A 25,516-nucleotide genomic window follows, 5' to 3' on the forward strand; every position below is an offset into this window, starting at 1 on the left:
GGGTCTTGACAAAGGTGGAACCGGCCAAGTCTGGGTCTCACCCAATGGGGGTAGGGCCTGCTGGGTCTGGGTCTCCTGTGTTTTTGAAGTGTATTTGGGTGGTGGGAGGGGACTTGACTCTAGGTCCCACGGAACACACACCCCAGACTCTGAGAGGAGGGAGATTTTCATATACATTTTACTAATTTCCTTTCATCTCTCACACTTCTATTATAGAGAAAGGGCAAAAAGCAATATTAAAATATTTCCTCTAATTAATTCCCTTTTAATGTGCATGAATTTCGTGCAACAGGCCACTAGTATACACATAAACCTCCAAATCATATATTCACAAAGACACAAGCACCCCTATGTTCACTGCATCATTATTCAAGATGACCAAGACATGGAAACAACCAGTGTCTCAGCAATAGAGGACTAGATAAAGATGTGGTACACATACACAATGGAATATTACATGACCATAAGAAAGGATGAAATAGTGCTATTTGCAACAACATGGATGGACCTTGAGAACATTATGCTAAGTGAAATAAGTCAGAAAAACCTAAGAACCATATGATTTCACTCACCGAGTAATATGCAAATTAACCATCACTTTGCTACACCCACAAGCCACACCCGCCAGCCAATCAGAGCAAGTATGCAAATAAACCCAACCAAGATGGCTACAGCCACAGAGAGCATAGAGGCTTGGGTTTCCCAGGCAATGGAGGAAGCCAAGCTTTCAGCCTGCCTTGCTGGTCTAAGCCTCCACTCAAGGTGACAAAGTTTCAATTATAGAAAGTAAACAAATCCAAACAGAAATGGCGGCAGCCAAGGAGCAAGCAGGAGGCTTGGCTCTGCTCTAGACTACAAAGTTTCAATTGTAGAAGGTAAATAAATCCCAGATACCAGGGCCTCCGCTTGGGTCACTGGGGGGGGGGGGGGAATCACTGGCCTGTAAACCAACACAGTCCCCTTGCTCAGGCCACCCTACGCCCCACGGGAACCTCCATCCTGATCTGGGACACCCTTCAGGGAAAACCAGCTGGCCCTCACTCATGCACCAGGCCTCTATCCTATCTAATAAAAGAGTAATATGCAGATTGACCATCACTCTAACACACAATAGCTGCACTCATGTGGTCAAAGATGGCTGCCCTCATGTGGACACAAGATGGGACACCTCAAGATGGCCAGCAGGAGAGGGCAGTTGGGAGGCACCAGGCATGCAAGGGCAGTTGGAGGCAATCAACCCTTCAGGGGAGGGCAGTTAGGGGTGACCAAGCTGGCAGATGCAAATTAATCATCACTTTTAACCATCATTTCCACAGAGGAGGGAAGTTGGGGGCAAACAGGCTGGCAGGGGAGCAGTTAGACATCATTCAGGCTGGCAGGCAGGAGCAGTTAGGGGCAATCAGGAAGGCAGGCAGGTGAGCAGTTGGGAGCCAGCAGTCCTGGATTGTGAGAGGATATCCCCTAAGGGTCCCAGATTGGAGAGGGTGCAGGCTTGGCTGAGGGACAAACCCCCTACCCCCTGCCCGGATTTCGTGCACCGGGCCTCTAGTGTGGATATAAAACTGAAATTTGTGATCACAAACAGCAGTATGGTGGTTCCCAGAGGGAAGAGGTAAGGGGGTGAAGGGAGTCTTAATATATGATGACAGGGGAAGATTTTACTTTGGGTAAGGTGCATCTGGTGCAATACACGGATCTTGTAACATAGAAATCCACACATGAAACCTATATGTTCATCTTGACCAGTATCACCCCAATAAATTTAAATAAGTAAATATATCATTCTGCAGGACCATCCCTAATAATGTAACTTAAGGGTGGGGAGAAAGCACACAAGAGAATTTCAAAGGACAGGGATTAGAACTTCTAGAGCAGCTTCACTTTTGTACATGTAAAACTGTTGAGAGGAGAAGAAGGGAATGAGGAAGGAGGCTGAATATTACCAGATTAGATACCTAGTCATTTTCAGCATTTTTGACCATTTGTCCTTTCTTCTACATTCTGGATAAAAGATGGCCAAAGCTAAATCCCCCAAAAATGCATGCTATAATCCACTCTCTTTGACCAAAATTTTCAAAACAGTCATCTCAGCAGCAAATATTTGTTAGCCTTTGAATTTGTATAAATCCTTTAATGTAGCATTCAATATAGCAGCAAACTGAAGAAAAAAGCATTTTAGGTTACTTTTTTCCACTGATTCCAAGATGCATATTTTTCCACATCTCTCAAGATGGGGTTCAGGTAGCTTAAGCATATTCAAATATGATTAGTCCTTGGTGGTATTGACTGACAGTGTGGAACCCTATGACCTTTAAATCAGCAAAGCCCTGCTGTTCTACTAATTCCTTCTGGTAAGATCAGGGTAGCACCAGAATAAAAACTTGCAGAATGGATATTAGACGCTTATAAGAAAAATCTCAGAGATATTTTCTGTGTATTAAAGAGTTAACATAGCAAGCCTAAATTGCTATCTGTGAAAAGACCTTCTTGCAAGAATATTGCTAAAGTTTCCACCATTAATTGGTGATAGCTCACTATGCTTAAACAGTTTGTACAGACCATATGGTTTACTAATTTTCTTTTTTGGTATGTGCTAGGAAAGGAGTACCTATTTGATCAGCCTCTGGTAAAAAAAAAAAAACAACAACAACAAAAAAAAAAAAAACCTGTGCCATATGTCTCTAATGAGCTTCCATGACTAGCAACATTTGGCCCATGTTGTCACAAGTCATTCTTGAGGGAATTAAGTGTGTCCTGTGAAACTCAACTGGGAGGGGGACCCTGAAAGTCTGTGCCTGGTTTCCCCCCGACTTTGCTTTATGACCCTTTGCTGACCATGGGAGCTTTTGCAGTAATAAAGCCTTGAATACAACTATATGCTGAGTCCTATGAATCTTCCAAGAGAATTACTGAATCCAAGGGTGGCTTTGGGGACCCTACAATACTTTTTTTTAAAAAAAAAAAGAAAGATAGCATCAAAGATCTCTTCATGGCATAGAGGCCAAAAGCAATACAAGGAAGTAGGATTTTCAATGTGAAGAAGTAATAGGAGCACCATCAACATTTTCCAACTTATATTTTGCTTTTCATGTGTGCTCACAAGTTAGGATAGTTAAAAAAATAACTATGACTATGACTATAATATGAAATAGAAATACAATAAATATAAAATAAGCCAATACATATTAAAGTAAAAATTCTAAGTGATAGAAAAGCAATAACATAGTTTTTTTGTTTTTTTTTTTCTTCTTAATGGTATATAAAACCATAATTTATCTCCTAACCACCTTTAATATTTGACTAAAGGCCTGGTGCATGAAATTCATGTACTCGGAGGGAAGGGAGGTCCTTCTGCTTGGCCCGCGCCAGCTTCTGGCTGAGCAGTGCTCTCCCTCTGAGTGTGCACTGACCACCAGAGGTCAGATTGTGCAGTGAACATCTGCCCCCTGGTTGTCAGTGTGCGTCATAGTGACCAGTTGTTCCACTGTTCAATTGATATGTATATTAACCCTTTATCATATAGGATAAAATGATTGCCAAAATTTGATATCCTAATACAATAAGCAAGCATCTACTGAATAAGAACACATACAAATTAGAAGTCAATGCAAGGTATGACACTCAAAAAATAATAGAGACTTAAAAATAATTACATTTATGTTATTTCTACATTTCATATACTTTCTAAGTATTTTAGTTAAATGTTTTATTGGAATCAGTAATTCTCAGTTTCTAGAAAAGCAGTTTATAGACATTTTTTATTGCATTCGACTTAAGAGATACACAAAATACATAATAACTTAGTTTCAAATCTTATATAAAAACTTTAAAGTACCTTTAAACCAGTGGTCGGCAAACTGTGGCTCACGAGCCACTTGGGGCTCTTTCGCCCCTTGAGTATGGCACTTCCACAAAATACCACGTGGGGACACGCACGTACAGTGTGATTGAAACTTCGTGACCCATACACAAAAGTCAGTTTTCAGTTCTCAAAAGAAATTTCAATCGTTGTACTGCTGATATTTGGCTCTATTGACTAATGAGTTTGCTGATCACTGCTTTAAACTATAAAGATATGTTATCAATTTATAGCCTCTCAGCTCCAAATGCACTTTCCATGTATGCTCTGTGATAAATGGAATTCCTTCAAGTATTTCTCCTTTAATATGAAGGTGGTGTTAAACTTTCTCAGGAGATGATGACTGCTATAGGCATACTGCAGAAGGAAGACAGTCTCCTGCCATGTTCAAAGCATGCTAGGAGTCAACAGTGTGGTTATGAGGACCCTGGATGGAGCCAGTGAGGGTGTGAAAATATCAGACAAAACCAGCATCATCCAGAATTCAGTGCCTCTACAACCTTGAAACCATGGTCTAGCAATAACCATTCCTCAGTCCTCACAACAGGAGACCCCAAGCAGAGACCAAATATTCTTGAAGGTCTACTGTCCCCACTAGCACCAGAACTCGAGTACACACCCATCCACCACCTGACTCTCAGAAGATACCAGTAGTTTATTCCTTACCTAACAACTCCAAACCAGTTCCAGCCTCCTCTGCTATCAGGCAAGTTGAACTATACCTTCTCAACTAAGTCTGAACCCTTTCCAAGTTTGTTGTATCACATTATAAAGAAAAAAAAATGATCATCTGATCATCTAAAAATTAAGATATTTGATAAAATCAAAATACCATTTATTGACAAAAATTTTTAGCAAATTAGAAATAGAAACTCCTAACCTTATAAAAAAAAAGGGGGGGGGTCTATTTTTAAAAAAGATACAGCAAACATCATACTTAATTTTAAAATGTTGAACACTTTTTTTTTACCTTTGTGATTAGGAGATAACAATGCCTATAGTCACCATTTTAATTCAACATCATAGTGGATGTCCTAGCCAGTGTAATAAGCAAAGGAAACAAAAACAAAAGTGTAAGGATTAGAGAGAAATAAGGCTTTCATTATCTACAAATGGCATGACGGTATAGATGAAAAAATCCAAAAGACTCAACAAAGTACATATTAGAAAATAAAGTTAGCAAGTTATCTAGATGTAAGGTCATGATATGAAAATAAACTATATTTTATGTCTGCAAACAGTAATATTTTAAAATATAGTTTTCAATAAATCAAGAAAACCAAATAACTTGAAATCTATAAACTTAGATGAAATTTAATGTAAAATGTATACTAATGTAAAACCTCTTGACACAAATAAAACTAGGCTATTTTAGGACAAAATATTTTAAAAACCCACCTCACTATATAAACTATATAGATAAACCAGGTTCATGGAATGGAAGATTCAGTATTATAAAGATGCTAATTTAATTTATCCTTATGTTAATTTATATAAGGTTTAATGCACTCACAATATTGTGTGTGTGTGTGTGTGTGTGTGTGTGTAAATTATTGTGCAGTACTATGGAAATAAAATGGGCCAAGACTAGCCATAATAAACTTGAACAAATGGATTTACTATACCCAATACCAGAATATACTATCTATATAAATAAAAGCCTAAGTGACTGTTACAACCAGTTGACCACTTGACTGGTGGCTATGCGGAAGCATTGGCCACTAGGGGGCTGATGCTCAACGCAGGAGATATCCCCTGATGATCAGTGAACTCCCACAGCAGGAGTGGCACTCAGTTAAAAGCTGAGCTCATGGCTGGCAAGCACAGCTGCGGTGGTGGGAGCCTCTCCCACCTCTGCGGTAGCGTTACCGAGCGGTGACAGTGGCAGGAAGACTGGGGCCAGGATGAGTAGGAGTAGCACTGTTCATGGCCCCAGCTTGGGCTCCTCCCTGGCTGCCTGCTGCTTCACACCTTGGGGGATGTTGGACTGCTGGTTTAGGCCTGATCTCCATTGGGACCCAACTGATTCCCACTAGGGATCAGGCCTAAACCAGCAGTCTGACATCCCACAAGGGGTCCCAGATTGCAAGAGGGCACGAATCGATGCACCAGGCCTCTGGTAAAGCTATAATTAGACATTATGTTATTTGTGCAAAGATAGTAGAATCAAAGGAAAAACAAAGAATCCAAAAATAAATGCAGGTATACATGGCTAATTAACTTACAAAAACAGCACTGCATAGCAGGGGGTCTATTCCATAAATGGTGATTACCAACTGTAGATAGTAAAGGAATTAAAAATATGAACCCTACCAAAAACCGTAACAATAAATTATACATGTATCACAGTAAAGGCAAAATAAAAAAGCTCCCAGGGAAAAGTTTTCATAATGATGTACTTCAGAAAAATTCTGTAAATAAGACACAAAGAATTAATTATAAAGGAAAGGACTGTAATTGACTACACAGATAGATATTAAAAACTTCTGTTCATCTGCATATACCATTAACGAAGTGAAAAGACAGAGTCGGGGAAAACTATTTGATTTGGCAAAGGGTTCATGACTAGCATATATAAACAACTTCTACAGATCCATAAAAAGACAAAAGATAATCCTACTGAATAAAAGGGCATGATAATTAACAGGGACTTCATAAGAGGACATTCAAATGACCCTAATCCTTAGATCTCAGCCACCAGGTAAAAACAAATTACAATCACAATGTCATAACATTACATGTTAATCAGAATAGTTACAAAAAATATTTTGATAGTAGAGGTCTAGTGCACGAAATTCATGCACTTGGGGGAGGGGAGGGTCCTTCAGCCTGGATTGCAAAAGGGTGCAGGCCAGGCCAAGGGACCCCACCAGTGCACAATCAGGGCTGTGGAGGGACGTAGGAGGTTGGCTAGCTAGAGAGGAACTGCAGGAGGACTACAGGGTGTGTCCAGCCTATGTCGCTCTGTCCCAATTGGTCAGACGCCAGCAGCAAGCTAACCTACGGGTCAAAGCATCTCCCCACAGGTAGTCAGTGAATATCATAGTGGCTGGCCGACCAGTTGACTGCCTGCCCTTGGTAGTCAGTGCACGTCACAGTGAGCAATTCAGCCGCCTTAGCATATTATGCTTTGATTGGTTGAATGGCCGACTAGACACTTAGCATATTAATACATTAAGCGTCCAGTCAGTCACTGGTGACTGACACTATACTTGTCTGGGCGCTTAATGTGTTAAGCTTTTATTTATTACACTAGAGGCCTAGTGCATGAAATTCATGCATGGGGGGGTCCTCAGCCCAGCCAGCACCCTCCCTAATCTGGGAACTCTCAAGGGATGTCCGACTGCCCGTTTAGGCCCGATCCCAGTGGTATCGGGCCTAAACGGGCAGTCGGACATTCCTTTCACGTTCTCGGACTGCTGGCTTCCAAATGCTCATCTGCCTGCCTTCCTGATTGCCCCTAAACGCTTCTGCCTGCCAGCCTGATTGCCCCTAACTGCCATCCCCTGCAGGCCTGGTCACTCCTAACTGTCCTCTCCTGCAGGTCTGGTCCTCCCCAACTGCGCTCCCATGCAGGCCTGGTTCCCCCCAACTGCCCTCCCTCCCCTGCAGGCCTGGTCACCCCTAACTGCACTCCCCTGCCAGCCTGGTCACCCCCAACTGCCCTCCCCTGCTGGCCTGATTGCCCACAACTACCCTTCCCTGCCAGCCATCTTGTGGTGGCCGTCATTGACCACATGGGGACAACCATCTTGTGTGACATTGTGTCAATTTGCATATTACCTCTTTATCATATAGGATTATAAATAACTGGTGAAAAAGTAGAGCAAATGAAACTCTTACACACTACCAGTGAGAAGTATAAGCTGTTACAAGCACTTTGAAAAACTTTTTCAACAAAAAATACATAAAAGGAAACAGCAATTCTACCACCAAAAGAGAGGTACAATGATGTTCATAACAGTGCTATTCATAAAAGCCTCAAAGTGGAAACAAACCAAATGTCTGCCCAAAGTAATGGATTGGTCACGGGACAGAATACTGTACCACTGTGTAAAGTAAGAAAAATAATTACTGCTACATGAGACACATGGAAGAATCTCTGAAAACCAACAAAGTTATATGAAATTCAAAAACAGGATAAACTAATTTATGGTGTTGTAAGTCAGAATTATGGCTATTACTGGAAAAGAGAAAAGAGACTGTGATTAGAAAGGATTGTTAGGGGCTTCTGCAGTACTGGTAATGATTTATTTCTTGACCAGGGTGATGATTTCATAGATATGCTCACTTGGTAATAGTTCATCTGACTGCACATTTATATATCATGAATCCTATAAAAAACAATATAACATAATAAAGAGGTAATATGCAAATTGACCCTCAAATCCTCACAAGATGGCTGCCTATGACCATGCTGGCAGGGGTTAGTGAGGGACAACCAAAGAACTGAACAAGCAGGCTGCATGCTGCATGGGGCAACCAGGACAGCAGGGGGTTTAGTAAGGGACGACCAAATGACTGAACAAAAAGACTGTATTGGGCAACCAGGCTGGTGGTGGGGGGGGGGAGTTGGGGGCAATCAGGCTGGTGGGGGGAGGGGGAGGAATGGGCAGGTAGGGGTGACCAGGCTGGCAGGCAGGCGAGTGGTTAGGAGCCAGCAGTCCAGGGCTGTGAGGGGGATGTCCGACTGCCGGTTTAGGCCCTATCCCCAGGATCAGGCCTAAACCGGCAGTCAGACATCCCCTGAGGGGACCCAGATTAGAGAGGGTGCAGGCCAGGCTGAGGGACAACCCACCCCCCCATACATCAATTTCATGCACTGAGCCTCTAGTCTATATTTATAAAAAGCTAATATGTTAAGTGTTCCTCTGACCATCAGACTGGTCACTATGACGTGCACTAACCACCAGGGGGCAGAGGCTCAACACAGGAGCTGCTGTAAAGTACGTTGGCCATCTAGAAAGAAATGGCACTGCAGACCTGGTGAACAGAAAGCTTCCCTCAAGTGGGACACAGGCTTTGCCACCACCCTGAAGCAACAACCCACCAAATTGCAGCCAATGCTGCTGAGACCCCATGGCACAAAATGCGGCCCATAGATCAGGCTAGCTGGAAATGGTTGCTTTGAGTACCGGGTAATGACATCACATGCAACACCCAGCTTCCTCTCCCTAGCAACAAGCCTCCTTGCAGTTTCTTCAGCCTAGGAACACGACTTGCTTTATAACTAGGTGGAAACATTTTACATTTTAACCAAATGTTTGTGAAGTGTTTTCCTGTGCCTCATCCATTTCATTTCATCCTCACAGAAGTCCTGGAGTAGGTAGATAGGAGACTCAGTAGAATTCTATTTTCATTAGCTGGAAAACAGAGATTTAGAAACTTTATAAATTTGACCTGACCTTACTGAAAAGAAGAAATGGTGGACCTTGAAAATTTCTCCAGGTTTTCTCACTATGCAGAATATAGTTAAACACTGCTGCAGTTAAGTATTTTGCCCTTTGTTTTCCTTGTGTGATCTACAATAATAATCTGCTCTGTGTTGATATTTAATGCTATGTTGCTAACGATTACCTGAGAGAGTTTGGGTGCTTCACTGGGCTGGAAAAAGTTTAGCTAAATCAGAAAGCAGGTCTAATTAAGCAAGTTTATTCTATATATTCAAAAGGCGAAGTTGACTCATACATGCACAACATATATAAAGCTCTTATTGGCACCTATCTCATGCATGAGTTTAGAGCTGTCATTGTTGATCATGAATTTGGCTGACACTTCTATTATAGAGAAAAGGCGAACAGAGATATTAAAATATTTCTTCTACTTAACTTCCTTACAATGTGCATGAATCCATGCACCAGACCACTAGTTTTAAAATAAACACTGACTCGCACATTTGCAACACACATAAAACTCTCGCAGGCACCAATCACATACGAGTTTCAATCTATTATTAATCGTGAATTTGTCTGTTTTTGTTGACATTCAGAAGCTGAAAGAATGCAGCGTCTTTGACAGAACATGTCTGAAGACCAACTATTGGAACAACATACATCTAAAGCTGAAAGAAGCCAGCACTGAAGACAGAATATATCTGAAGACCAACTATTGACACTTCTATTATAGAGAAACTAGTGGTCCTGTGCTCGAAATTTGTACACATTAAAAGGGAATTAATTAAAGGAAATATTTTAATATTGCTATTTGCCCTTTCTCTAAAATAGAAGTGTGAGAGATGAAATTAGTAAAATGTATATTAAAAATATATATATTTATTAATACATAAACAAAAGGATATAACAGAGGAATAATATGAAAACAAAAACATGATATGAAAACATCAAAAACACGATATAAAAACAAGTGATGCAAACAATTACTGATAAAGTAATTAAACTTATTCTAATATTTCCCTGTACACCACATTAAGAGTGAAAATACTTTCAGAGTGCTTGACTAATTTCCCTTGTGATGAAGTATTGAGAATTTTAACTTTAATGTCACATGCTCTTCAAACTCAAAACAAGATATAACTGACCATGTAGGAAAACAGGTTCAGGTAGGAATATTCCTAATCTGCCTAGAGTTTGTCCTTGTGATTTCTTAATAGTCATTGCAAATGCTGGCATCACGAGAAACTGTCATCAAATTAATTTAAATGGGAGGCCAGTGTCAGATGGGGCCAAATCAATTGTTGGAATCGGAACCACCTTTCCCTCTGCAGATCGTGTTAATATTTCAGCTTCGATAATGCTCGATCATAATCTTTTGATAATAAATCTGGTACCATTACAAAGAGCCCATTTACTATTAAGATTTCTCAATAGCATCATGATTGCACCCACTTTCAATTTTAATTTGAGACATAGCATTCCTGAAGGAGTAATACTATTAAGAAATTCAATGGGAAAATTTTTCTTTTCAGCATCATATTTTGAATCAATGGAATCATCACTCAAATATGTGTGAAAATCTCTATCAAGTATATCCAAAATTTCTTCATTTAATTTTTGAACATGCTCATCTTTTGGACAAAGAATTGCATGCTTAGATATATTTTTAATATTACTTACATATATACTATATCCAAAGGTATTTTCAATAACAGATCCATTATAAATCATTTCACAGGGAATTTCAATATTTATTCCTAAATGAAAACTGCTATCAAGTTTTCCGTCTCCAAGTATTACTAACCATTCAGTAAAAGCAGAATCCTCTGATTTCATATTTGTTGTAAGAGAGAACTTTCTGAAACATCCCCAAACATCTCAGTACTTTAAACTTGTTGGTATTATAGCCAATCGTATGCGGTACAATACTGAGACATTGTCGAAAATCCTCTCCATGGAGAACTTTCCCACCAAATACGATATTCAAAGTCATAATTTCTCTTAGTAATCTATTTATGGTATTTATAGAATGACTGGATGCCATGGTGCATGAGAAGTTGGGCCTTTTTAATAGTTTTAGCAACTTCACTGATTATATCGAGTCTAGAAATTGAAGTTTAATTTAATGGAGTTGGTAATTTATATTGGGAATGAAAGGTTCTTCCACCGAGAAGTAAATTTGCAGCAATTACTGTAGGCACTGTGGATAAAACAGTACCACCATGACCTCAAATATAATGTATTAAAACTTTATAAAGATAAGCCTCCACTCCGAGGGCAGGTTCCTGCCTCAAACCTCCCCCTAGCTGTAAAGAGCTTGGGGAGGGCGCAGCCATTGCCAACGCAACCCCTGCTGGACTGACTTCTTTCCAGTTGGTCCGGCCTCAGTCATGACAGGTGTTACACACAGGGTTTTTATATAAATAGATGTTTCTTCTAATTAATTTTCTTTCAATGTGCATGAACCTGTGCACTGGGCTACTACTAAGAGAATAAACTTCTGTTGTAGGCCACCCAGTTTGGCAGCCCTATGAAATGAATACACTCTTCCACATAACATCTAATTCTTTTTTCTTTTTTTAAATATATTTTATTGATTTTTTACAGAGAAGAAGAGAGAGGAATAGAGAGTTAGAAACATCGATGTGAGAGAAACAACAATCAACTGCCTCCTGGACACCTCCTACGGGGGATGTGCCCGCAACCAACGTACATGCCCTTGATCAGAATCGAACCTGGGACCTTTTGGTCCGCAGGCGGACACTCTATCAACTGAGCCAAACCGGTTTAGGCATAACATCTAATTCTTAGCTCAACCTCCTTTTCAACAATATTTACACTGCTCTCCCATATGCCTAATACAAAAATTACAAATGCACTAATGTTTCCCCATACCTCATATTCTGGGATCATTAAGAGGTATTATTTTGCCTTTTAATTATCTCTTGTTTTTAAACCTTTCCCTTTTATTTCTATTACCATCCCAATTCTACATATAGACTATCCTTTTTATGATAAGTCAATATTCCTTAAATACCATTTTCACTATATATTTCTCTGTTCCCAAACTTCTGACAACACCCTATTATATCATATTCAGAAGACAGCTGGTAATCTAGCTCTGTTCTATTTCCTTTGATACATACTTGTAAGTACAACTGGTCTCCAAAAATACATTTTCTTTCATTAGCTAGTTTTTTACTTTTGTGTTTTTAATGTTTCTATACTATCTGTTCCCAGCCATATCAATGTGCTTCTCCTGCCACCCTCCCAAAGACAGATAAGTCTCTACACAAAAGTTTTTCTTCAACTTTCTGTAGTGGCCCATTGGAAAATAGATTCTCTTAGACTATGGTGACAAAAATATCCAGTTTCTAAGAGCAGCAATAGCAGTGTCAGAGACAATATTGTAATATCCACGGAACAGTGAGCAATGAATGACCGTGAAAGACAGCCTCTTTTCATTATCTTGGCTGTGGTTCTAGATCCCTCGCTTTATTTAGTTCTTGATTTCCATACCTCAACCACCTATCTATTCTTGAGTCAATTTTGTTTTAACTAAAGGTAAGTTTTTTTTATATCTGTAATTAAGAACCTTGACTGATGTCATAGCTCAGGCTGTGTAACAAAATACCATAAACTGGATGCCTTAAACAACAAACATTTCTCACAAATCTAGACAAGTCTGAGATCAGGGTGATAGCATGTTCAGATTCTGGTGAGAACTCTCTTCCTGGCTTGCAGACAGTTACCTTGTTGCTGTATCTTCAACAGAATAGAGAGAAGAAGGTCTGGAGTCTCTTCTTATCAGGGCACTAATCACATCAAGGAGACTCTAACTCCATGATCCCATTTAAATCTCATTACCTACCAAAGAACCATTCCTGATTTCACATTGCAAGTTAAGGTTTCAACATACAAATTTTGTAATGACCACATTCGGTCCATAACAACTTATTCTTCCCCTTATATTACTCTCTCATCTTTCCCCAAAGTAGATCCTACCCTACTACTTTCTTCACCATCCCCTTATTTATTAAATTTTTGTAATTTGACTTCTTTTTCCTAACCACGTTTGCTAAATTACTGAATCAATGTACTCCTCTTAACTACTAACCCTACTGGTCTACTTAACAGTAAGAATTTCCCCCCAGATTATGTCTCCCTCCCCTTCCTCATTCTTACCCAATCAAAATACCTCAATCTTAAAAAAAAGTCCAGTCCCCTCCTTATTTCTTTTTCTTCTCCTCCTCCCTCCTCCTTTCCTCTACCTCTGCTTTCTCCCTCTCCCTTTATCTCCCTCCCTCTCCCTCTCAACTCATCTAATTCAAATATCTCAATCCTGATAATTCCCAATTCTGCATCCTCTTCCCATCCTCTCATAACAAGTTTCTAACAGTTTTAAAATATGCCCAGAGAAATTAAAATTCTTCCCCAAAACTAATGGATTAATTAATCCTTTTACCAGCCTTTTCTAGTCATTCAAGGCAGAAACTAAATTCATATCCAACTTTTCCTCACCCACAATGATCTCCAAACACCATGTAATTTACTTATCAGATCCATCCTTCCCCTAAAATCCCTCTGCCAAATTGTCTTTACCTCCACAATCTTCTCTTCCCATTAATGACTGCAATGGTTTTCCCTTTTGCTTATCCCTCATGAATCCAATATATCATTTATATTGCTGTCAGAGCTACACTATGTTCTCAAATCATACTTAGTAGTTACCTACATTCAAAAGCTCCTCACTGCCTATCACACAAAGTTTAATCCCTTTAGCAAAAGTATTTAAAAATACATTACTTCCCTCCATAAAGCTCATGCTTATTAAACCACATGAGAACATTGATTCCCTGCAGAGTTCTCAGTCCAGACTCTTTTAGGACTCTTTGCAGTAGAATGCCCTTTTTTTCACTGATATTCCCTCACAAGTGGAAATATTTTAAAAAATATTTTATTGATTTTTATAGAGGGGAAGGGAGAGGGACAGAGAGTTAAAATATCGATGAGAGAGAAACATCGATCAGCCACCCGCTGCACACCCCCCACCGGGGATGTTCCTGCAACCAAGGCACATGCCTTGACCAGAATTGAACCTGGGACCCTTCAGTCCGAAGGTCAATGCTCTATCCACTGAGCCAAACCAATTAGGGCAAAATGGAAATCTTAATTCTTCCTTCAAGGTTCAGCTAGAAAATTGGGTCCTATTAAGTCTTATCCTATTCACAGTTAAAATGTTACTTCTTTTGTAATCCCATAATACTTTGTTTATAGTATTTCTAACTAAGACAATTAATTTTCCCTTGCATTACTATTAGTTGTATTTGTAAAGCACTTTATTGCAATTTAATAAGAATTTTATTTAATTTTCACAGACACTCTGCACATTTTACTAGAAATGAAACAGGAAGAGAGGTTAGTAACTGGGTTTAAAACAGGCTCTCTTCTGATTCCAAATCTCCAAACAATAAAATTTTGCATTTCTTAAGGACAAAGACTCCAAGGAGCTTAGCCCAACCTTTCAGTATAACAGAAGCTTTGTGTTTTAATAAACATTATCTTCTCTGTTTGAAATAACCCTGTTTTACCTGTCTGAATCTATTCTTGAAAACACAATTCAAAAATTCCACCTCTAATTAGCGTTCCTTAATTCTTCCAAGGCTTACCATTTTTAGGCTGAATTGTACTACTTGGTTGTTACAAATGTCTTTTACATATATATTTTTAAATTCATTAGTCGTAGTAATAGGTTTAGAAGCTTGGGTGTAACTCCCCATGTCTTATTCCACCATAGTATTGTCTCTACTACCTAGCACTTAGTTGGTGCCCTGTCATTTGTTTCCTGGATGATGCTTAATAGTCCCCAATCTATTCCCTACTCCAATTTCTCATCTAAGCCCTTTATTTTTTGCATTACGGGTAGATATCAACTGTTGTGACTAAGAATTATTATATTTTAACAGTAATTTGACTTCTTTTTCCTAACCACATTTGCTAAATTACTGAATCATCAATGTACTGCTTTTAACTACTAACCCTACTGGTCTATGGATCAAGTAATAATTTCTCCCCCAGATTATACTCAAACCACTCCTAAAATTTAAAGCTCACAGGTCAAGAAAATATTTTAATCATCTGATGGGAGAAAAATCTGGAGTGACTATTTTAGATGACTGTAGAGGGCAGCAAAGCTACAGTAGTGTCCTCAAAGAAAAATGTGTTCTTAGGGAATTTCAGATTTTTATTTTTTATTTTTTAACAAATGCTGTTATGACTAAAGCTTTTAGAATTGAGACCTTTTAGTATGCTATACACAAATTTCATCAATTACTCATATATTTAAACATTTTCACTATCAATTATAAATATAACAAAAATGTACCAATGCCCAGATACTTTACACAAATTGAAAAAATTAGATTCATAAACAATACATGCCTTCAAAATAGCCACCATAATTGTTAACTCATTTATGAATCTAAAAGTTGAAAATATTTTTTCATCAAAATGTAAAAATAACCTATATTAAATACAGAAAAAATGTCACTAGTAAGCAGTCTTATTTCTTGCTAAGAAATAACATGTCATCATTAGTATAATTAATTCTAAACATGATATGCCTTTTTGTTGTTGTTGTTATTCAAAATCAGTGAATGAACTATAGGGACTATCCCAGCTTAAAAGAAAAATAAATAAAATAAATCCTCTGACACTGTATTAATGTACACAACCAGAAGGTAACACTGAAAGATAATAGGAGTTTCTTACTATTATGTCAATATTAAAGTTCATTTTTGTTCTATTATGAACCAGGCAAATGAACTGTATCGTCAAAATAATCATATATATAATCTCAGAACTGCTTAGGAATGGGAAAAAAGTATAAATGTATATATTCAACACAACTGCATTATTTGCACGTTTTTCAAGGTTTTGGTTGGAGGTAATTTTTTACCTCTTTTAAGTTTAAAAAGCAGAAATTAGAGATTTAAAGTAGCTGCTACAGTCATTAACATGTGTAGACTCTGGGTTAGTGAAAAAAATGCTATGATGTACTAGCCCTTTGCCAATAATGAGGATAGAACTGTTAGCTATGCACCTTTCCCCACTTAAATCTCTTCAAAAACAAACAAATTGAGAAGCTTAAAAAAAAAATGTTAATTTAAAGTAATGGAACCAGGTTGTCTCTAAGCAGATAAATCCAGTTTATTGTCTGACTTAGTATTAAACTGAACTTATAGCCATTTCTAATATAAATAAAATTAGAAGGGAATTTGGAATTCATAATAACAAGACACTTGTGAAATGAATTTTAATCTCTCTCACAATAACTCTGATTAAATTAGAAATCAAAATAGTAATTTTCAAAAACAAATCTGAGATATTTTAGTAATGACAATTATGTTTATCATGCATAACATATAGAAATAGCTACTATATGAAATTAATTTTATCACAATTCACCAATACTAACATTTCATTAATATTTTTGAATTGAAACCATTAGAAGAGTCAAAACACACTCTTAATTATATGCAATATTCTTAAACACTGAGCTGAGTCCTAGCTGTGTACGCCTATTATGTGTCCCTTGGTATTCTCTTATCTCCCCCAACATTACAAAACAGATTAGCCACCTTAAATTAACCTATTTTATTACTAAAATTCAAATCCAGAGTAAGATTTGTTGTACATAAGTGAGGTATGACCATACAAGCTACTTAAACTATATCTAAACTGGGGTAGATAATACACAGCTGATTTTGCAATACCAAAGAACTATATTCATCATAGGTCTATTTTGCAAACACTCAAGATTCAAAACAGGTAAGACACTGTGGAATCAAGAAATAGAAGTAAAGAAAGCAAAGAAAATTTTTAGAAAAAAGAAAACCACGAAGAACTATGTCATGAACAACCTTTTCTGTTTAAGTAAGTGTGTGTGTGTGTGTGTGTGTGTGTGTGTGTGTGTATTCCCAACCATCTTGGCAGGTAAGAATAAGAGTAATATCAAGACAGGAAACAATAACAAGTGTACAAACTTCCCTAAAGATATGTTTACTAGATGGTGTTCTTCACAATATAGCTTCTTCAACATAATAGCTACTACACAAAACAATAATTTGTTTAATTATTTTGTAAAACAATATTTTACTGAAGAATTTCTAAGACCATTAACAAACTAATGTACATAGTGACTTTCTATGAGGGTGCTATGTGGTTAGCTTTTCCCATTCCCCAATGTAGTCTATCAAACTACTTTCTTCCAAAAACATTATCTTCTAAGACTAGTATTCCATTGAAATACTTCAGTAAACATTGCCAAAAGCATGAAAAAATGAACAGAATTTGCATGCAGTTCCCACTAATGACCACATGTCACACTGTAAAAACACAGAACAGGGGAGGCCTCCAGGGACTAAGGATTTGAAAAATATCTAGGATCAGATAGGAAATAAAGCAAATTCAGAAAAGATTTTATAGTTATTATAACTATTATTCTACTGTATTATTTTATTTCAACATGGAAGATGAAATCATAAACCAAGTACTCTGATACCAGTTTATTGTATAATAAATTTGGTCAATTCCTTAAACAGTTATAATGGAAGCAAATATTAAAATCAATTTAACTTTAAAAATATGTGTTTATTCTGATATGTGCTATGATGTATATAATGAAGCTTGAAGTAAAGTCTTTACTGCAAGGAGCACATATTACAAAAAATTTATAGTGAAATACTAATAATAGTATCTATACTATAAGGTTCCATGGAGAAAATCTTAAACTGGGCACTTCATAATCTGTCTAGGTAGGAAGAATAACATCATTTCAGGGCTTATAAGGAATAGAGAAGGGCATAACCTACTTCAGAAATAATGAATAATTTTGATAATTTTGACCTGTGCTGTCCAATATGGTAGCCACCAGCCACACCTGACTACTCAGCACATCGAATACAGCTAGTTCAAATTATATACCAGATTTCAAAGGCTTACTATGGAAGCAAATGTATCTCAAATTTTAAATATTAATTGCATGCGAAAGTGATGTTTTTGGTTCTATTGCATTAAATGAAACGTTAAGATTAATTTCATCTGCTTTTTTTTTTTTTTAATGTGGCATCAGGAAGACTATGTATGTGGCTCACATTCTATTTCTATCAGACATTGCTGGTTTAAAACTAAGTTTGATTTTGCTGTTAAACTCCTGAAATAAATTTGAGAGCCTACCCATATCAAGCACATGGGGATAAATGAACAAAATGGTAGAGTATTATTTCTTTCAGAGGAGTGACCACATCGGATCAAATCATAAATAAAAATTCTGTGGAAATTTTTGGAGGGAAAACAAAAGTATCTTATAATGTCTCTTAAAATTCAAATGTCCCAATCCCCAGGCTCCACTTCCCACCCCTCTTGCAAAAAAAAATGATGATCCAGTAAGTCCACAGTGAAGCCTGGAGTGTTTGAAAAAGGTTACCTAGTACCTATAATTTGAATCCTTCCACACATCCTACTTTTTCTGTCCTTGGCTATCTGAGAATAGTGATTTATAGCCCCACCCTGCTTTAAAAAAATTATTTCTTCTGAAGAAACCTAGGCTGAAAGCCTCTGCTGGGTATAATGGCCAACCTATTTAAAATAAAAACATGTTAAAGGAAATCAAATAAAGTTTTTAAAAACTATTATATAAACTTCTACTATTTACAAAGTCACATTTACTATCTTACACCTAACAAAATTATCATCTAAAGTGTTGAAAAGCATACTGTCATTTCTTAGCCAATTAACCCAGTTATGAGCTGATATGTTTACACATACAGTTTATGAGTCAAATTCCAGTTTATGAATATCTACTCACAATGCAACAATTAGCTCTTTCCTACTCATCTTAATTAGCAAAATGAATGCTGGATAGTCAATAGGGTTATAAGAAAAAAAAAAAAAATCTCTCCAGATGCGGAAAATTCACAATGTAAGTATGCAATAAATATCCTTTCTAAAGCAATTACGGTACCTCCAAATACAGCATGTATCTAGGTTCATAAGAGGCAGCTCTTAATAAAATTTTAAAAGAGTGATCTATAATATAAGATAGTCACTTAGGAAAAGTTTACGCTTAATCAAGATTCACAAGAAACTTTATTTAAATATATGACTAAACTATGTCAAAGTCTATTATAAAAATCATACTTTTTTTTAAAATTCTGGAGAGAATACAGGTTCAAGACTTTACAATTTTAGATAAAAGGTAATCAAAAGTACAATATTAATTGTTTAAAGACTTTTGGGTCTGAGTGCTTGGCACACAGAACCATCTTTAGCATTCATTCCATTACTAACTTAAAGGTTATTTGATTTCATATTAATAATATTGATTAATTAAATACTGTATCTTTTGGAAACCATATAGTTCTTCTCAATTTTTATGAAGACTTTAATAGGTTACAGAATATGCTAGAACAATATATTATCTACTCGCTAATTTTTAAGGAGTAAATTACAGAATGTCAAAACATTAATTTTTAGCAAACAACTCTTCAATAATTTCCAAATATGCAAAAAACATTAAATTTTATTCCTCGACTAATTATACAGATACAAAATGTACAACAGAGTTGCCAAGTCACTAAATCATGTGTGAAAAATATATGTAAACATAAGTGACATACACAAGGTAATACACACACACACACACACACACACACACGAATCTATTTTCCAATTCTTATTTCTGATGCTGTAGCTAAACACAAGAAAATGTTTTATCTTTTTTGCTTGCTTTTAAGTTTAGTTCATTTTTCAATTATATCTGTTCAGGATACAGAAAGATTCATACATGCAATATTAATCGTAGGCCCTAAACTGATATAATAAGGTAGAGTATAAGTGAAGTGGACACTCTACTCTTCAACTCCACATTTTCAACATAATCACTAATATTCTAAGTGACTCTACGGAACTACCAAGTCCTAAAATGCATTCTACATCATGACGGGAAGATTCAATTAGGTTTCATATAATTACACAGTGGATTTCACCATATCCCAATATTCTGAAAATTGGTCATCTGTACATTTATTTGAAGTAAATTTAACAGATATCTAAAAAGTAGTGACTGAACTATACACTTAAAATATTGATGTCAAATACAAGTCACTGAACTTAAAAACTCAATTATTCAAGATATCCTGGTAGAATTTAAGAATGACAAATACCAGACTGGTTGGCTATAATGTGCAATACACTAACTAAATGATTAACATTTAAATGTTTACTATATTGTATGCACTCTGCTAAATGTTTTATTCTTTCATTTAATCTTCACAAGAACTCTATAGGTAAGGTGATATTATCCATTTTTTTAAAAAATGAGAAATCCATTATTTTAAAATATGAGAAACCTTAAGTTTACTGGGGTTAAATAACTTGCCAAAGACTCACACATCTAGTAAGTGGCAGTCTTTTTTCAGAATCAAATTATTTAGTATCTAAACCATCAACAGCAGAGAAGAGACAAAGATAAAGAACAAACTTGTACTATCTACCACAACGTCTAACCTCAATAAGAATATATGACTCAACTTATTTTTTTAAGTAGTCTCTATACCCCCCCACCCCCACCACGCCCTCAGTTTACATTCATATATCTTTATCTAATGGGTTAGGTATCCCTCCTTCTGGGCATAGATAGTACCTCATGCAGATTTCTTTCATAAACTCCAAACTGTCCTATAATCATCTATTTCCCTTATGTCTACCACAATGCTATAAAATCCTTGAAGCCAGGATTCTGCTTTATTCATATTTTATACCCCCAAGAACCTGCTAACTGCCAGGCATATAAAAAGTATTGAAAGTGCTGTTAGGGGTTCAACATCATATTAGAGCTTTTCTATAATCTTAAAAACATGATCTTGAGATAAAACCTTACTGAAAGTAGAAATAGTAAAATCCTAGATTCAAATAGGAAATTATGAATTAAGGTCAAATAGTATAGCTTCTTTTTCATTAATACTATATCCCTGCTAATACTCTACATCTCAAGAAAAATGTTGGGAAGAAAAGTGAGATAAATCTGATCACCTATGATGAATTGATCATAAAGAAACATGAAATTCCAGAATTAAATAAATGAGGTTTCTCAAGTTAGATGGTATTGTAAATCTAGTCTCCTTACCCTTTATACCTGGGAATTTGTTAGGCTTAAAAATATATTAAAACCTGGCAGTTTGCCAACCTGCAAAATTCTCACTTAAAAAGTTCAGTTCTTCAAATAAGATAGTTAATGTGTATCCCCAAACAGCAAATCCGATGTGATTTTTATAGCTTTCAGAATATTGAATTTACCAGTTGTAAGGATTCTTTTTAGCAGTCAGATGAACATGATATGAAAATTAACCTTGTACTAAAGATGGTATTGCAGAAGTTGAGCATAAGACTATGTAAAATGTAAACCACATATCAAAACATCAGCAAAATGAAAAAAGATCTGTGCATTATAAAAAATAAAGCATTCTGTTAAGAAAAGTTATCAGATAGACATCTCTTTAAGGCCTAAAAAGTTTTTCAACTCTGAAACTGAACTCTCAAACATTAGTACATGCTAAACCTTTTATAAGCAGTAGAGGAATGTTTGATCAACAAACAGGTTATATGAAGAAAATTCTGATCCCATGCTTACTAAGCATCCATATATCAGAGCTGTGCCCTAATCAGACAGAATTTAAAATAAAGGTTGACAGAAAAAAATCATAAGGGTTCGCAAATTAGGGTGTTATAACACTATAAGCCAAAAAAGGAAACTCTTAATGAACAGTGCACAGGAACGCAAAACTAGTGTCTGCCTCTACAACTATAAGCAGAGTTGACTCTAAAACTTCAACTTACACTTCTAAATCACAGTCCACGTGCCTACACTGCTTGGATTTTTAGGACTCTAAAATATCAAGTCCTTCTATAGCACATTATTAAACAGATATAAAAAAAAAAAAACACCTCTTTTCTTCTCTCATGAGAAAACCAATGTGTTCCTTCAGAAAGCAAACACTTCACTTGCACAAATGTGAAATCATTACCCAAATTTTATTTCCTTGTATTAGCTGTGCATGTTATCTAGGTTCAGTCTTCCATAGGGCTTTTGCCTAGCTAGATAAGCTTTCACTGGAGGTACAAATAATATCCTCTCGGTCCTTAACACAATCTAAGTAAAGACAGTAAAACTGTTAACACCTTTCTCCCACCCAACTGTAATCCACAGTCCCCCTTGACAGAAAAGAGCAGTACAAATTCAACCTAGAATCCTGCATCAACTTAAAGAGGTAACAGCAGTAAGAACTGGGTGGTGGAACCAAACCTCTGTAGAGTGGGGCTGCAAACACACTGTAGATTAGACAGCATACCATTTATCAGCGTATACTCTGTAAGTCTCAAACTCTCATTACAGGGCTTGAAATGTGGTGGGGAGCTGCTGGCTGGTGGGAACGCTAAGCCTGTAAAAGGCACTCCATCTCTTGAAAACTTTGCCTCCCTCATAACCAACCACCTTGACAACACCTGCCCGGAACAGGGATCCTCCTCCTTCTCAGTCATAATATCCAAGAAACCCCCACAAATCTTTCCTTTCAATAAATACTGCTAAAACTTGCCTCTTAATAAATACTGGTTTCATTTAACATTGCATTACACATCGAGATCCAACAGCAGCAGCCTTATGGAACCAGTAAAAAAAAAAAAAAAAAAAAAAGTCTTGGGTAAACCAATCTTTGAGCACACGTCATTTTTGCTTCTCCACCTTGCTCCCCAAGGAAGAGCCTTTGAATGAATTAAGTCCTGCAGTGTTATGGTTATTGCCAAAGGACAGATACAGCTAATCCCCCAAAGAGTGGGTGGCCGTATTTTGCCAAATCATCACCTTCTATTAATGATCACTTAGGTCCATCCCTGTTGCATGAAAGGCATTTCTTACAGGGTCCTTAACAAGCAGGCTTCTAGTTTCCCACATCTAGGAGACGGAACTTACAAGCAGAATAGCTTCCCAATGTGACAGGAAAACTGTACTATAAGCACGAGGGGGAAGAGATGGGGAAGAGGCATGGTGTTTTGTTGTGATCGCAAGTGGATGCCACATGAACACATACATCAAAGCCCTGAGGACAGATCGTGTTTGCAGAATAAGCACTGACAGTTGTGAGAGAAGTCCCACGAACGAAGGCAGCGACTGGCTCAATACAAAGCCATCCTGCAGGCAGGCAGGCAGGCGGGCGGGCGGGCGGGCAGGGCAGAACCGAACCGGGCCGGGCCGGTGGGAGGACGGAAGCAGCCCGGACTGTAGGAGATGCTGCTGCAGAGTGGGCTCAAGGGATGCAGCCAGCATGCCTTCTCCTCCCGGGCGGAAGGCGGGGAGAGAGATGGACCCGAAGGCTTCATTCCGTCGGACCCTGGTCCCTAAAAGGTATCCGGGATCACAGCTCAAGTTTCACCGGGGGGGGGGGGGGGGGGGGGGAGAGAAAAGGCGGCGGCCAACGTGCATCCCGGCACCCTAGCCCCAGCCCCGAAGTCCGCTCTCTCGGTTTCCGGCTCGAAATGAGCGAGGAAGTAACGGTCCCGGGAGCACACACACACACACACACACACACACACACACACACACACTCGGTGGAATCCGGGCAGAAAGCAGCACCGCCCGAGCCTGGCCGTGAGCGCGGCCCCGAGGAGGGAGCGGGGTCCCCGCCGGCGTCGCCCTCGCGGGCCCGGCCGGCCCTCCCCGGGCCTCGCCCCGGGCGCGGCGGCGGCGGAAAGTTTCCAGCCAAAGTCCGCCGCGCCCGCTCGCGCAGCCAACCAACCGCCCAGCGCAACCGCCCGGCCGCTCGCTCCGGAGAGCCGCCCGCGCGGGCCCGGCCGCGGCGCCGGGACCCCCGGCCGCGCCTCCCTCAGCCCCGCCGCCGCCCAGGTCCACCTACCGCAGAGCCGGGAGAAGAGCAGCAGCGGGAAGAGCAGCAGCAGCAGCGGCGGCGGCGTCGGGGGCGGCAGCAGCAGCGCGGCCCCGGGGGGAGCAGCGAGGGAAAGTTGTGCTTTGCCGCCTCCGGGACACAGCGGAGCCGGCCCCGGGGTCCGCGCCATTCCCCACCCTCCCCCCGGCCCGCCCGCCCCCTCCGGCTGCCCGGGACCCGGCGCCTCCGGCTCTGGGCGGCGGCTGCGGCGGCGGAAGGTCGGGCGCGCGCGCCTGCCTCCTAACTCCTAGTTGTCCAGCCCCGGCCGCCGGCGGACACTGCGCCGCCGAGCGCTCGCGGCTGCCTCCACGCCGCCGCCGCCGCCGCCACTGCCCAGGCTGAGGCGGGAGCCGCCCGCCGCCGCCGCCGCTCCCCGCCCCCGACACCCGCCCGCCCGCTCCGAACTCCTGAGAACTCGGAACGCACCACCCCGTCCGCGCGGGAGGGGAGAGGAAGCCGACCCCCGAGCGGCCGCTGGAACCCGCCGGCCAGCCTGTCTGCCCGCCCCACGCAACTCCGGCTCCCGTCTGATCCCCGACTGCCTGCCGCGCCTCCTCCCGCCCCACTCCCCTCCGCACGCTCCACCCCTTTCAGAAAAAAAAAAAAAAAAAATCTCTTCTCTCCACTTTGATAACGGGTTTCTCCCAAAACAGAGCTCTAAAAGGGACAGGAAAATCTGGAATGGGTTAGTAGGCCCCGCCCCTCGCCCCAGCACGGTATCCCCCCCTCCCCCCGCCCAGCGCTTCCAATGGTCTCGCCCACTCCGCCCCTAGTGGGTCCACCGCTGCCCCGACGCAGACAGAGGCGAGGGCGGCGGCGGCGGCGGGACAATCGGTTCGCGGCCGGCCTCGCCCGCGCGGGCTCTCCCCTCTGGCCGGCGGGGACCCCCGGACCGCGAGGGCGTGGGGAGGGGGGAAGCGAGGTGGGGTCGTCCTCCCGATGCCTCTGGTAAAGGTTCCTGTCTAGGAAGCTGGTCGCAGCCTGCAGGACTAGTTTGTCCCTCGCTCTCCTCGCCGGGGGCGCGCGGGGCTGAAAGAGAGACTTTGTCCTTCCTTCTGCTCCCCGGGACAGCTTAGCTCCCCCAGTTCCTCCCTTCCTCCCAGCCTCCCTCCCCTCCAGCCCGCCGAGGCACCTTTGCACGGGCATTTTTATTTTATTTTTTTCTCTCTCCTTTCCCTGGAGGGACGGCTCGGAGGAAGGGTCGGCGTTGCCGGGCTGAGAAGCGGGTTCCCGCACGGTTCGCTTTTCCGCTCTTGCTCCTCCCG

The 25,516-nt window shown here is 39.7% G+C and overlaps 1 protein-coding gene across 3 annotated transcripts in view; it reads right to left on the minus strand.

Annotated features, from left to right (window-relative positions):
- The window catches only part of NECTIN3 (nectin cell adhesion molecule 3), a 127,837-nt gene extending 103,037 nt beyond the window's left edge, over nucleotides 1-24,800 (minus strand). For 2 of the 3 annotated variants that reach the window (XM_084874038.1, XM_084874037.1), the window contains exon 1: nucleotides 24,222-24,800. In XM_084874038.1, the coding sequence (XP_084730164.1) occupies nucleotides 24,222-24,381 (160 nt within the window). In that variant the 5' untranslated portion in view covers nucleotides 24,382-24,800. The remainder of the gene's footprint in view (nucleotides 1-24,221) is intronic. The other variant, XM_084874036.1, reaches the window with a different exon arrangement.
- Nucleotides 24,801-25,516: the final 716 nt, after the last annotated feature.

This window comes from Pipistrellus hanaki (assembly GCF_964339955.1).
Source record: "Pipistrellus hanaki genome assembly, chromosome: 2".
Taxonomy (NCBI): domain Eukaryota; kingdom Metazoa; phylum Chordata; class Mammalia; order Chiroptera; family Vespertilionidae; genus Pipistrellus; species Pipistrellus hanaki.